Genomic DNA, 14,517 nt, shown 5'->3' on the forward strand with positions numbered 1-14,517 from the left:
ACAGAATCACCCAGAGCACAGAGAGGAGATGGAGACTATAAAAAGGAGGTCAAGATCACCAATCTAGCAGGTCCAACATCTATATTATGAGTCCCAAAAGAGAAGAGAACATTGGGTTGAGGAATATCAAAGACAGTCTGCAGCTCCATGAAGGAGTATGTCAGTCTTCAGATCTTAGGGCCTAGCAAGTATCCAGCATCTTGAATGGGGAAAAAAAAGGATGACCACCAGATACTTACTACAAATTTTAGAACACCAAGAATAAAAACATGATCCTAACAGTTCTCGAGGTGGAAAAATCCCAGCTATACTACTTAGTATCAGTGTCATCTGACTTCTCAACAATAACATGAAATGTTCGAAAACAAGGGAGCAATGATTTTCATCCAAGAATCTATACTTAATCAAACTTTCCATCAAGCTGGGGACAGAAGAGACATTTTCAGATATGCAAGAATCCCAACACTCTTTCTCTGAGGAACTTACTATGGGGTTGTATTTCAAAAAATGAGGGAATAAAAGAGAGAACAGTAAAGGGAAATTCTGAGGTGACAAAATAGGCTTATAAAACATCTAGTCTAGATTGAGGCAGAAAGATGGTGGGCTCCAGGAGGGAGGTCTTGAGTGAAAGGTATAAATACAGGTTAGAAAAAAAGAAAGGCAAGTATAAGTTCCAAGGAAAAAAAAACTGTATGAAAAAAATTACGATCCAAATATAAAGCAAACTAAAATGTGGCATGATTTTTGAGCAACTGATGGAATACAACAACAAAACCTGATCTGGCTGTGATGTAAGAACATTCTCCTTACAGGCCCAGGCACTGTGACATCAGACCCACAGAAAAAAGCAATCTATTCCTATCATATAACTTGGCCTCCTGGCAGGGAACAACATTTACAGAGCCATAATAATATAAATGTCATTTATTGGCTTTCAATTTAAAAAAACAACAAGGAAGATTTGCTTGTGGCTATAGGCCAAAAATAAATAGTTAACAACTGTGACAATATAAAAAGTATAAGTGTAGCTGACAGGAGGTATGATAAGGTAGTACCTCTTATCACAGGTACTAATATCCTCATTAAGAGATGGTGCTGAAAATTGATGGATTAAGAAAGAAAAGGATGAAAACAAATAACATACATTTCAAATGCTGGGATGAGGAACTGTGCGAGCTAAATCTTCCTGTTTCAAACCAGTTGACATCTCAAAAAAGCACAAATATAAGCATTTTTTCTTTCTTCCAGTTAGTAAAAAGGAAACGTAAAGAGTGCAACTACTAAAACAGAAACTGTCAAGAGAGAGATGCTGTTCAGTTTTGTGGGGTGGGACCATCTCTACACTACCTTTCTCTTATAAACTATTCTGGGTTATGATGTGCTACCATGTGTTACTTTTGTAAAAATGAAAACATATAATTAAAAAAAGAAATGAGTACCACTTATTCTCTCTTCATGCTTTTCTTCTGGGTTAAATATAGTAGCCAGAGAAAGTCTCACTTTGTCCCAATATAAATTTAAACTATTTAATGACAGTTTGGATTAGCTACTATTTAGAAATCCTGTTTTCCCCCCTCAGTCCACAGTAGTTCTCTCAGTTCTCTGCTGCTGCTGATAGCTGTATGATCTATTTATTCAGAAAATAATGACCTTCAAGGATGAACTCCGTAGTGCACCTTGTCTCAGCTGTCTATATATTAAAAGAGAAAACCTATTTATCTATATCTGTATCTCTTCGCTTATACTCTAGTAGGAGGGAACTAATGCTTCTGGGTTTCTGCCTCTAAAGAATCTTGCTTGTGCACCTGTTCTATTCCTCCTCTAATATTCTCCACTTCTTTCCCTTCTTTTTGTACTTTCCCTTTGTATCTTAACAAGGGTAAAATATTTCCCTATCTTAACCATCTCTGCATCAAGAAATGCCTGATCCTGATTCTCCCTCCAACCAGCACTATTTATTGGTTTTTAATGGCCCAACTAACTCCTTAACTGAATCACTTGTCTGCTGCCTTTATTTCCTTGTTATCAAATGCCTCTTTAATGACCTTCCATCAGGCTTTGGTTTCCCACCATATGACTATGACAATAACTTCTTTCAGGTTCTCCAATGATCTTCTGCTACCCATAGGCAACAGCTTTCCTTAGTCCTCGTATTTCCTGGCCCCTCTTCTCATAAATCTTTCATGATGCTGTACGAAGTTTTCTCCCTTCTTTAGCTTCCTTAACTGACTGGCTCCTCTTCTCTTTCCCAGCCCCTTAAGTACAACCCTTAGCCCCTTGTTCTTCTGTATTCATTCCCTTACCCACTTGCACACCTTTCATCACTGCTTCAAGATCGATGATTCCCAAACTAGGTCTATATTTTTAACTTTCTACAGGACAATCTACAACAATCTACAATCTAGCTCATCAAAAACTGAAAATACATTCAACGAGTTTTTCTTCCCATTCCCTCCCTGCCATCAGTCACATCTTTCTTCCCTCAGTTCCCCAAGTTTATAAACTTTGCATGCTTTCTTCAGCCAACTCTAATCAGTCATCAAATCCTGTTATTATTATTTTAAAACATTTTTCTCAGTCATCTTTATTCCTCCATTCCACTGGCCACTACCACAGAGCACTCTGAATGAACTGGTTCTTTGGTAAGTCAAATATTAATTTGCAAAAGGAAAAAAACCTATCCATATAACCCAGTGGCCAGACATTTTACACAATGAAGGACTCCTATCACATTAATTCTTGGTTTATCTGATTTGTAATATTGAGATTATAATCTATCAGGCGCCTTTAAAATAACTTAAGGCATCAAAGAACTCCATAGAAAAACTACAATTTCTCTAACAGCAGGAGGTCTCCTGGTAGATTAGTTTTGAAGGTACTGCATAAAGAGGTGTATTCACTTAAAGGCACAAGTGACAAACAGCAACTCCAGAATGCTCATAAACTCCGGGGATCAAACTGGTAAACCCTTTTAAAAGCATTCCTCTGTGGCTCTGCAAAGATTTCTCCTATTGCAAAGGTCTAATCACTGTGATTTAGTGATGTTGAGTGATCAAAGTTCAACAGAGCTGTATCTCAATTTTCCCAAGTATTAGGTGCTTATCTGCTACTCAAAAAGCACTGCCAGGTTGTTTATTTGCAGCTTTCTGTTCACTGGAAAACATAATCCCCACTGCTGGACTTTCCCTCCACACTCCAGTAGCCCTCTATCACTTTAGGTTAGTCTAACCCTAACTCTAACCGTAACCCTCATACTAAGGCACTAAATTCTAAGCATTTCACCAAGAAGATAATTCTTTAAAAGAAAAAAAAAACCCACATTTGTATATTTTCTCCTAATAATTAGCATAATTTATCCTCCCTGTCCCCACTTTTTTTTTTTTTTTTTTTTGCGGTACGCGGGCCTCTCACTGTTGTGGCCTCTCCCGTTGCAGAGCACAGGCTCCGGATGCGCAGGCTCAGCGGCCATGGCTCACAGGCCCAGCCGCTCCGCGGCATGTGGGATCTTCCCGGACGGGGTACAAACCCGTGTCCCCTGCATTGGCAGGCGGACTCTCAACCACTGCGCCACCAGGGAAGCCCTACTGTCCTCACTTTTAAAAATAAACATTAGTTACATTTCTTGCTCTCTAAAGCTGGAATTAGTTGTATTTATGTTTCTGTACTTATTCTGTCTCTTTATGGTATAAGCTCCCAGGGGCAAGATACATGTTTATCACTTCTTTTGCATGTTCCTACAGAATCTACTACAGGACTCTGTCACAGTAGTCTTTTAATAAAGTACTAGACTGGCTGACTACAGTGTTTCCACTTGTCCTATATTCCATGTAAGCAACCACTTCTGAAGATGTGATCTATAACCACAACAGCAGGCAATACAATAAGATCACGGCTTTAATTGGCCATGATTATGAAATATTTCTGAAACTCTTCTCAACGGGGGTGCCTTAGAAGCAGACACAGGTATGAAGAATAAATGCCAGCCCACCTGCTGGCAGGAGAGGCAATGGGATGCCTCTGCAGATAGATGAGCAAGCAGGAGAATGGATAACACAACTTGTCTTGGAAGCAAGCAGCACGATGAGGCAGTAAAAACCCATCAGCATACATCATCCTATCACAGCCTAGTGTCATTCCCAGCCTCTATTAGCCCTCACTGCATCAGCGCAAGTCCCAGACACTTTATCCTGTTTATAATTGCTGATGAGCAGTAATAAGGGCTCCATGCCTCAGCTCCGTCCGTTCCACTTCAGCACACACCTATTAGGTAATAACTTTTATTTACAGCCTTGCTTGATGTGCTGTTCTATTAGTACAGCCAGGAACTGAGGAGGGCAGAAAAAAAAAAAGTCTCCTTAATGGGCAGTATCATTGTGAGGCTCGGATGATTTATAATGCAGCTCTGTGGTTGTTCTATCCCGCTCCTGGTTAAGACTGCTTCAGGAAAGCCACGTTTCTAACACGCTGCCCTCCAGCAGGCACACAAGTGCTATGGAGCAGAACCTGGAAGGCACCCCCCAAATCCACCCCCCCAAAAGTCCAAAAGTTTCAAAGGAGGAGAGGGGTATTAAATTCCCTTGATATCCTTTTTAAATAGTGTTGGCTCAGGCATTTTGCCCCAGTGGAGCAATAGAACAACTAATTAATGGAAGTTCAGGGCTTTTCTCCTTGGTAAGAGTGCAAGCTGTGATAAAATAAATGACCATAAAGGCAAAAAAACAGTTGTAACTGCATTCAAGGATCCAAGCAACCTGAATTTGCACAAAGCACAGGGACCACAAGCAGCTCAACACCAAAGCCTAGGACAGACGGGGACACACACACACACACACACACACACACACACACACACACACAAAACAGCAACAAAGCTCATCACACTTCCTTTTCCTCTTTATACTGGAGTGCATTTTTATCCTTCAAGTGCAAAAATTCCTCTTGACAAGGCTGGCACCCTGGCTTGATATTCAATTGTATCAGCCTTTTCTCAGAGGGGGAGCCACTGCTTCTCACAAGTTAAAACTCAGCCAAGGCCTCTGAAACAAGCCTCTGACTTCAAGTTCAGCAAACTTACACATACAAGTCTAGCTGGCCTGTAACACAAACACAGCAATTGGTGGCAATGGGGCCTAACTCTCATTTAGGGGTACAAATGAAAAACAGTAAGCTTTCCTTAAGCTTTTCTGAAATCTATACATCGTGTGAGGTGCTTTTAAACTTACCTGATATTATTTACATATTGAGTATCAAATCATCGAGTATCAAATCATCTTATTATAATGAACCTGGCTACCTCATTCTATTCTTTAATATATGCAACAAATTAAGCAATTAAACTTTTTACCAAAAAAACAAAACAAAAAAAAACCCACAAGAAAAAGCATTTAGTAGATTATCTCCCTTCCCAGTTATCCACTCAATGGACAAAAACCACTGTCAGTAAACAATCACTGCGGCATACCGTGATAACCTGTGGCTTTTTTCCTATGTTAAACATAGCAAGATGACACCTTCTAGATTAGAGAAATTTTTGCAGTCTTGCCTAATACTTGGTATTCGTCCCCCACCCCAGGACACAAGATGATGAGTGCACAAGGTAAAACATTTTTTTTAATACTTTTCCCCTTGCCGTGACAGTTTTAGTATGTTGATCTTTCTTCAATGGTTACATTAAATACTAATAAAAATGACCACCTAGAGGGGTGGGATAGGGAGGGTGGGAGGAGATGCAAGAGGGAGGGGATATGGAGATATATGTATACATATAGCTGATTCACTTTGTTGTACAGCAGAAACTAACACACCATTGTAAAGCAATTATACTCCAATAAAGATGTTTTTAAAAATGCTAATAAAAAAATGAAAGGTTTGTATCTTCCCTAATATTCTCCTGATGGGAACTTGCATATTACATAAGTAGGTCAAATTTCTAATTTTCTATCTCAAATGCTGATATTGCAGACCTGAGGGAAAAGCTATATCTGAAGGACCAGAAAAAAAAGAATGAAAAAAGAACTGAATTACATAGGTGAACTCACACCCAAAGCCACCTTCCTTCCTTTAAAGCTTCACAGAGTCCTTCTGAGGAGAGTTACCTACAGTGTATGATATTGACCAATACAGTCTATAGTCACCCACTCAACTCTCTGGGATTAAATGCACTGTTTCCATGAATATTGAACCTACCAGGAGATAAAACACACAACTGTAGGTATTTCTAAGATTTATAGGGCCACCTCTGATTTAACACTACCACCCTTTAGCTTCTGGATCAATTTAAAAGATCTTATATAAACCTCTTGGTAACATATCGACAATGAGACATTTCCCTTTAACTGGCCTCTGAACACTGATGTGGAAAGTGTTTAGCACATCAATCTTCTCTGAACTGCCAGGTGAAAAGGAGTTTCTACTCTTGTCTTTGTATGAACAGACAATAATATCATGAGCAGGCTGCCTGAGAGAAGTGAGTCAAGAAAAGGTTTTTGGGGAAAAAAAGGAAACAATGAACAATACCAGGCTATCTAGTTCATGTCACGGTTCATCACACTGAAATAGGTGACCCAAAAGGATAAACATGTGCTTTAGCAAAGAAAAGAAGAAAGAGGAGAGGGGAGGGGAGGGGAGATCAGGCAAGAGATACACAGTTAAAATGAATTAGCATGCTTCTTATAGAGTGGAAAGATGTAGCATGCTTCTTATAGAGTGGAAAGATGATACTTTCTGGGAAAACCTGCCTTGATGTTTAATGGGACAGTTTCTAGTCCCATCTGCTTTCATCTTAGGCAATACTACAGCTCCCTTATGGCCCCACAAATGGTTATTTTACTTGCTATTCTACTAATCATAATCACATTTTTAACATACACACAGCATTTTTTTTTGTGTGTGTGTGGTACGTGGGCCTCTCACCGTTGTGGCCTCTCCCGTTGCGGAGCACAGGCTCCGGACGCGCAGGCTCAGCGGCCATGGCTCACGGGCCCAGCCGCTCCGCGGCATGTGGGATCCTCCCGGACCGGGGCACAAACCCGTGTCCCCTGCATCGGCAGGCGGACTCTCAACCACTGCGCCACCAGGGAAGCCCCACACAGCATTTTAAAACCATCATTTTTCAAGTCTATCAGAGAGAATATTATTTACTCAACATGCTTGCTGGAAGAAGAGTAAAAGTGAATATAAGATATAGTGGAGTAAAAGTCTGTTGACAGGACCACCTAGTCTGTAAACTTGTCTGTAACTTTTTTCTTATTTTAACTTCAGAAATGAAAGGACTATAAAATGAAAAAACAAACAAAAAAGCCATATAAGAGTGGTGAACTAGGGAAGGAGCAAATTCCTTTTTTTCATGCGCTAAAAAGTCAACCTTGATAAACTCAACCTAGGGCCTAGAGCTAAGAATTGGTTAATGCCCCACTTGGAAGGAGTAGGGTTCTTGGGTTGGTCACTGTTAAGGATTCTACTGGAAGGAGACTAAATTCTCCAAGGAAATTTAAGACAAGGAAGGCATGGTTCCATCTGCCTATTATAGCTTAAATTTTAAGGTTCATCAATGGCAAGCTCCAACAAATAAAATACAAAATAACATTTCTTTTGCTGTAACTCTACAAATTAAGTCTTACCAAAAAAAGATTACATAACGTGTATTTAAATAAGAAATCCTAAGAAAAGGCAACAAAACTCTTCCCCACAAGACACTTTAAACATAAAAATATGACCTCATGAAGGTATTCACCTAAGTATCCAAATACATTCCCAAAAAAGTTGACTAAAGGAGATGACTGCAGCTCAGATTACAAGTTTTGTTTAAGGTATAACTTGATAGTTAGAAAAGATGAAGGACAAGAGGGAATCTTCTGGTAGTTTGTTGCCAAGAAAGCGAGCTCTTTCCTTCACAATATACGTGTTCTTGGCAGGACTGTTGTGAGAATTAACAAGGGAACATGTGCAAAACATTCTGAGCTCTTTGAAGAAATGTAAGCGTTCTCTAGTAATCTGAAGGTGTGATATACTTTAACTCTCACATTCTAACCAAAAGCAACCTGGGACTTGGCAGTCTTTGCTGACTGTAGATATCCCAGAGCGCTACAAAGCCACACACCTGCACTTAATTTTTCTCTCTTAAATACCAAAATGATCAAGGTGCCATTATTTTTTTCCATCTAAAGATCACCGAGTTTAACTGTTAATGCTATGTGACTAAAAGCCAGCATCTAAAGAAAAGTCTTTCCCACCAAGCTCACAAACACGAACTGATCTTTAATTTGCCACTACTGCTGCCTTTTGCAATCTGCTTCTTAAGACTCACAGCTACAACAGAACAATTTCTTAAAGGGTCCCCTCCCCTCTCTCACTTTTGATGGCTACAGACCCACCACTCTGCACTGCTGTCCACCTCTCTAAATCACAATACCCTCTGATCAAACAGTAGTCACCTGAGATACAAATAGAGACACTTATCAACCACTCAGGCTACATTCGTTCCTTGACTTACTAATAATGGATCTAATGCTAACCTTTAGATCTAATTTGCAAAGTACTAAAAAGAAAATGACCTGTGTACTGAAGAGGTCACTAACATTTTTTAAGTGCACACTCCCATCTAAGACACTTGGCCATGTACCTTTTTTTTTTTTCCCCAGTACATGGGCCTCTCACTGTTGTGGCCTCTCCCGTTGCGGAGCACAGGCTCCGGACGCGCAGGCTCAGCGGCCATGGCTCACGGGCCCAGCCGCTCCGTGGCATGTGGGATCTTCCCGGACCGGGGCACGAACCCGTGTCCCCTGCATCGGCAGGTGGACTCTCAACCACTGCGCCACCAGGGAAGCCCCCATGTACCTTTAATATGTATATATCTGTATGTGTATTTGCTGATTTTAAACTATACATATGGGCTAATACATAATTATGAAATTAATCTGTGAAACAGAAATTTTAAAGGGCTGAGATAAAGAGGTTTTATGATTTTCTCTCCATACCTCACAGACTGTACCTTGTATGTCCTTCTTGAGAGACCAGTGACTTAAAGAACTTTATTCTAGCCTAAGTATCCTTTTTCTAGCACACATCGTTATTAAGCTGGAGGCTGCTTTAGGTCCAAACTTATACGGATAGCTTGGCTGGGAGGGAGTCAGTAAGATCTAATTCAGAGGGCTTTACTCTATGGCTCCTAAAAAATGACACCACTGTAATTTTTTTAACATCTTTATTGGAGTATAATTGCTTTACAATGGTGTGTTAAAGTAATTATTTACTATCAGCTGTGCCTGAAGCCCTGTGCTCTGGAAGATCTCTAGGAGCGCTATTGTCACTGTGTCCCTTGAGGTAGAAGCACCAGAGCATGAGTCCTATTCTTGAAGAATCTAGACACCAAGAATACAGGAACACTCCAGCAATGTAACACTAAAAAGTGTTGATTCATAAGAAAAATGTTCAGAATCCCCACCATGGGCAACCTGCTGATTTTAGGACAGAGAGAAAGATGGAGACAAAGACAGTCAGCTTGTGGTTCTCAAATCAAATCATTTAATTTACCTCTGAAAATCAGGAAGCTCTGTCCTCTAGAGTCAGGGCCATTATTTCAGGCTAACTGGAGGAGCCTGAGGGGGCCACTGACCGGCTACTTGAGAAGAAGTACAGCAAGCTGAACCTGATGACCTTTAATGTCCACAGTGAGAAATCTCAACTTTCCTTCAGGCTTTCTAGGAGATGACCTGCACATTGCATTAATTTCCTTCCAAGCCAGAAAATCTCAATCTTTTTCTAGTTAAGAGGGATGTATTCACCTAAAAGAAGGCCTGGAAATGTGTGACTGAGAGCTCAATGTCCCACTTATCATTTCACGTAAGGAGACTTTAAAACATTACCTTCAGTTCCTACTATAATACTGACATGCAACAAAGAATGTGATCAACATAAAGCCAATTAATGAAACTAGGCATGGCAATGCATTCTGGTACTTCTAACTCTTAACTCCTTTCTGCCTAAAATACCGATTGATGTGTTACTAACACTATCTAATGATTGGCCACTGTATACACATAATCTTTAATGGTAAGACAATATAATAGCAGCTACCATTACTGAAGATCTATTATGCAAGCTTTATGTGTATCATTTCTTTTCTTACATCAAGCTATGAGATTTATCACCTCATTTTACAGATGAAGAACAAATTTTGAGATATTTACTTAAAATCACATTTTGTAAGGGGCTAGGCTAGGATCTGAAACAAGATCTGCTTCTAGAATTCTGTTTCAAAAACTATGTCACTACCTGCTATAACTACAAATCTGTGTTTCTCTTTCTCCACATTTCATTCAATGATATGCTTTGTACTATCTGGTTAGGAGCATAAATAATTACAATAAAATATGATAAGCAGTATTATGATGTAGTGAAAAGCAGGCTTTAGGATCAGAAGGATCTGTGTTCAAGTCTTGACTCTATTACTTACTAGTAATATTACCCCAGGAAATATATATAAATTTCTGAGTGCCTGTCTTGGTGAACTGTAAAAGAGGAATAACTGTCTTGCAGAATTGTTCTGAAGGTTAAATATGCATGTATGTAAAGTATACTGAATGGTGCCTGGTAATGTAGTAAGCATGCAATAAATGGTATTAGTATTTTTAGATACACAAGATAGTATGGGAACAGAAAGGATGAAACAGATCTGCCTAGAAGATGAAGGACACAAGTACATGATATTCAGGAGGGGTTCCTACTAGTTTCAGTGTATAAGCTGAGCACACAAGTCTCTTTCCTACATCTCTCAGGATGACTCAACGCGCTCGAGGCTCACGCCTTGATGATACCTGAACATGTCGGTAGTGCTAACCATAAACCCTGTCCTGAGGGCCAAAACTGGAAGGAAAAAAGAAAGACCAAAGTAACCTGTGTGTGTGTGAAGCGCTGGACCTGTAATCAAAGGGCTAGAGTGTTTTTTTAGGCTTCTGGCTGGAGTGGGTAAGAAGATGGCTCTCGGACTTCCCTCTGGCTAAGCAGGACGGTCTGTCTCACCCCAGGGCACAGTTCTCTTCTGTCTCAATCAGGAACTACCCAGGGGAGCTTGGGTACTGAGCACAGGAGGGATGGGAGCATGTCAGGACTATCTCACACAGCCCTGCCTCAAAACCGGTCATTTGGAACAAAAGAGTAAAATTAAAGTTCCTCAGAGTTCAATGCCTGGATGTTACTCTGAAACTGTGCAAGGACAGGCCTGTTTGAGGTTAACATCAAAACTATGAGCATTTAAAGGGGTTGAGGTTTCAGTGTTAAGTCTGTACACCGAAGTAGTTTGTGCTCTTTCTGCTGGGGAGTTAAAAGGACTTTTTAAGTTATGAAAAATACTTTGCGACCTTTAGAAAAACAAAATAATTATTTTGACTCTTTCAAATATAATCCTTAAGATACTCTAAATAGCAGGCAGCATTACTTAAAAAGGCAAATACTGTCGAAAATAAATTAAGTTACAGAGTAAGGGAGCAATGGGCATTATGAGTGCTCTTTAGAGAGCTACAAGATTCATGGCTTCATGCTTAATACAAATGTCACAGATGCACAAAGGTTTTTTGGGGACTCCATGTATCTGAAAAGAATGATTTCAGCACACCCCATGGCTTTAGCACAAATGAAAGGAAATAATTTTCTAAAACTATTAGGACACTATACTAGTCAGTTAAACTGATTATCTGTACTACAACTTCTTTTACTCTCCAGCCATCATTTAAATAATGTTTTTTTTTTAGTAGGTCCATGACTTATACAAATTAACCACATGCTAGAAACTGGGCAATGATTTGCATTTTCTGTATGGCTTAGGTCTTAATAACATTCTTCAGACATTGGGAAGTAGGTAGATTTTGATGTCCACCTTCTTGGTTCTAGCTGCCAGCATTAACTCAGTGAATCAGACCTCCAAGAGCATCACTCCGACCTCTGCTCACACCCCACTCCCAATACTAAGCACATAATACATCACTTCACAAATCATGGAAGAAATTAGAGCGTACTCTGGCAAGGCCACTGCATTAAAACCAGTAGCTAATGCCTGTGAATAATTCAGGTAAGAATGAATCCAGATAAGAATGATGTACATACCTGTACCACAGGATCTTTTGGTTGGTGTGATTAACGAGACATGAGCTGTATCTGTGCATGGCCCACCTGGAAACAGAAAAGCAGGTACATCAGTTAGGACATATCCTCCACATACCCAGAGCTCCTACATTGGATAAAGAGAAATCTAAAAAGGAAGGGATCAACCTGTAAATATGCATAAGGAGAGGTATTAGGAAAGATGAAGGTGGTGATGGTAGTGGTAAGTTAATTCTTAATTCAGTTATTTAGTCTACAGGTCCATATTCTTTCTACATTATAACATGCTTTTCATAAAAAATAATCGAGTCTCACATAATGTTAAGACATTAAAGAAAAAAATTTTAACTAGAATTCTGATCTGGGTAAGAGTAAATTACCCATAAGTTTGGGGAAATGAGTTTTTCCACAGAGAAATAAGCAGGTGTACTCCTTCTCAGGCTTATCTCAGTGGTCACCCTACCTTTGAATTTACTGCAAAACTGGCCTTATTTAAGTGGGGGGGGGGACTCCCTGAAGAACAAACAGCTTGTCAGAAGAAATAAGGATCACTGTAATATTTAAAGACAGCACTGCTGACTAAGGAAGAAAATCTAGTTTAATTATAAAAATATGATACCAAGAGAGCCTTCATGCAATCTTTGTGGGCCCAGGGATCTGACGGATAGGTGTAATTCAAGAATATGCAAGAGATATAGTCAGTCAGTGGGCGAAGGCTTGAAAAGCAGTAATTTCATTCTACAGAATCAGGACCACCAACAAATTCTTAAGCTGATATTGATATATACTCCAACACATCTAATCAACTATGCCTTACCTACTGAAATAGGAAGTTACTGTGTAAACATGGAGACCTGTGGTTTTTGACATGCCCTGGGAGGGGCAGTAGTGATGATCATCAAGAAATGGGACACACAGGCAAATGTTACACATATATTTTGAAAAAGCTCCCCAGGTCACTATAGCAAAGGGAACATGATTTCTTAGCATAGTTTTATGTCACCTATGATGAGACCTCATATCACTGAAGTTACTCATCAGAAAGGAAGGAAAGATGAAAGAGCTCAGAGACCTGTTCCTAGAGTTTATGCCACCAAGATCCGTGGGTTTTGGAACCTGGAGATACCACCTAAGAAGTTCATCATTAGTCTACTCTTTCCTATACCATGGCCGTAACAGCAGCAAACCTTAGTGGGTGTAAAAAGACACAGAGGAGAAATAGGAAAAGGGAGGAAAACCAAGTAAGTGTGTTGTTAATGTCAAAGAGCACTTAGCAAATACCTACTATGTGCCACCACAGGTTAGTCTCATGCTCCGGGGCTTATAATGTTGTTAGAAAGATAAAATCTGTTTACTTAAACAAAGAACAATACATGATAGCAAAAAAGAGCTGGATGCAAAATGATCAACTGCCAAAGAATATGGAACAAGTAATAAATGCTAAATGTAATCAGGAGGAAGGATTATTCATCACTGGCCAGCATCACGTGGAAATACTTCTCAAGGATTTGAAAATGATGCAAGAATAAATTAAAAATTAGAAAGACCAAAAGAACAGGGCATTTCAATTGAAAATTTTTCTACAAATGTCACATTCACCAGAGAAAGCTTAACATACTAAAATTCCAGAGGAGGCCCAAATAGGCACTGGTGACATAAAAATAAGTAACATGGAGAGACAATGAGCTGCAAGAAAACCTAATACAGACCCCACATCCTCGAAACCCTCGGGGCACTGGCTCTGTAGCTGCATAAAATGTTATAGCTTCTGCTTCCATGCGTGATTTTTTTGTCTTTTGTTTTTTTTGTTGTTAAATGAATCATTCTTATTTCTGGGAACATAAGTAGTTAAGTCCTGCAACTATTCTTTATTTACTGAGTAATCCTGGGTAAGTGATCCTTAGTTTCTTTAACAAAAGAAATGGGGATAGTTAAAATTGCCCATAAGCCACAGTGTTAATGAGATCATCTGTACAAAAAGACTTCATAAAACTATAAAGCCTTATGTTATGTATCTTCACTTTCTCTCCCATGAGATTTTATGCACCCAAGGGTCAAGACTCACTTTGTCATCTACTCTTGGGTCATGACTGTATGGACAAAGGGCACTTAATAGTGTTCAGTAAGTGACCACCGCAAGCCACTTGATTGAATCAGTAGAGTAATGTATATTTTTTAAAAACCCTTTTTTACTGAGGTTTAACATAAAGAGAATGAAATACTAGAATGAAGTGCACAAATCTTAAGTATATACCTTGAAGGATTTTAACATATATATAATTGTGTAACAACCACCAGATAAAAATACTGGAACATTTCTGGAATCCAGAAAGTTCAAGGGTACATTTTTAAAAAGATTCCCAAATCTTGACTCTGGAAATTTGGATGCAATAGGCTGGGGTGGGCATAGGAAGAGATTAG

At 39.4% G+C, this 14,517-nt stretch overlaps 1 protein-coding gene across 1 annotated transcript in view; it reads right to left on the reverse strand.

The window, feature by feature from the left end:
• Nucleotides 1–14,517, reverse strand: part of ZFAND3 (zinc finger AN1-type containing 3) — a 331,407-nt gene that overhangs the window by 45,465 nt on the left and 271,425 nt on the right. Inside the window, exon 4 of the mRNA XM_060109200.1 lies at nucleotides 12,100–12,165. Coding sequence (XP_059965183.1) covers nucleotides 12,100–12,165 — 66 coding nt within the window. The remainder of the gene's footprint in view (nucleotides 1–12,099; nucleotides 12,166–14,517) is intronic.

The sequence above is a fragment of the Mesoplodon densirostris genome, chromosome 10, assembly GCF_025265405.1.
Source record: "Mesoplodon densirostris isolate mMesDen1 chromosome 10, mMesDen1 primary haplotype, whole genome shotgun sequence".
Lineage (NCBI taxonomy): Eukaryota > Metazoa > Chordata > Mammalia > Artiodactyla > Ziphiidae > Mesoplodon > Mesoplodon densirostris.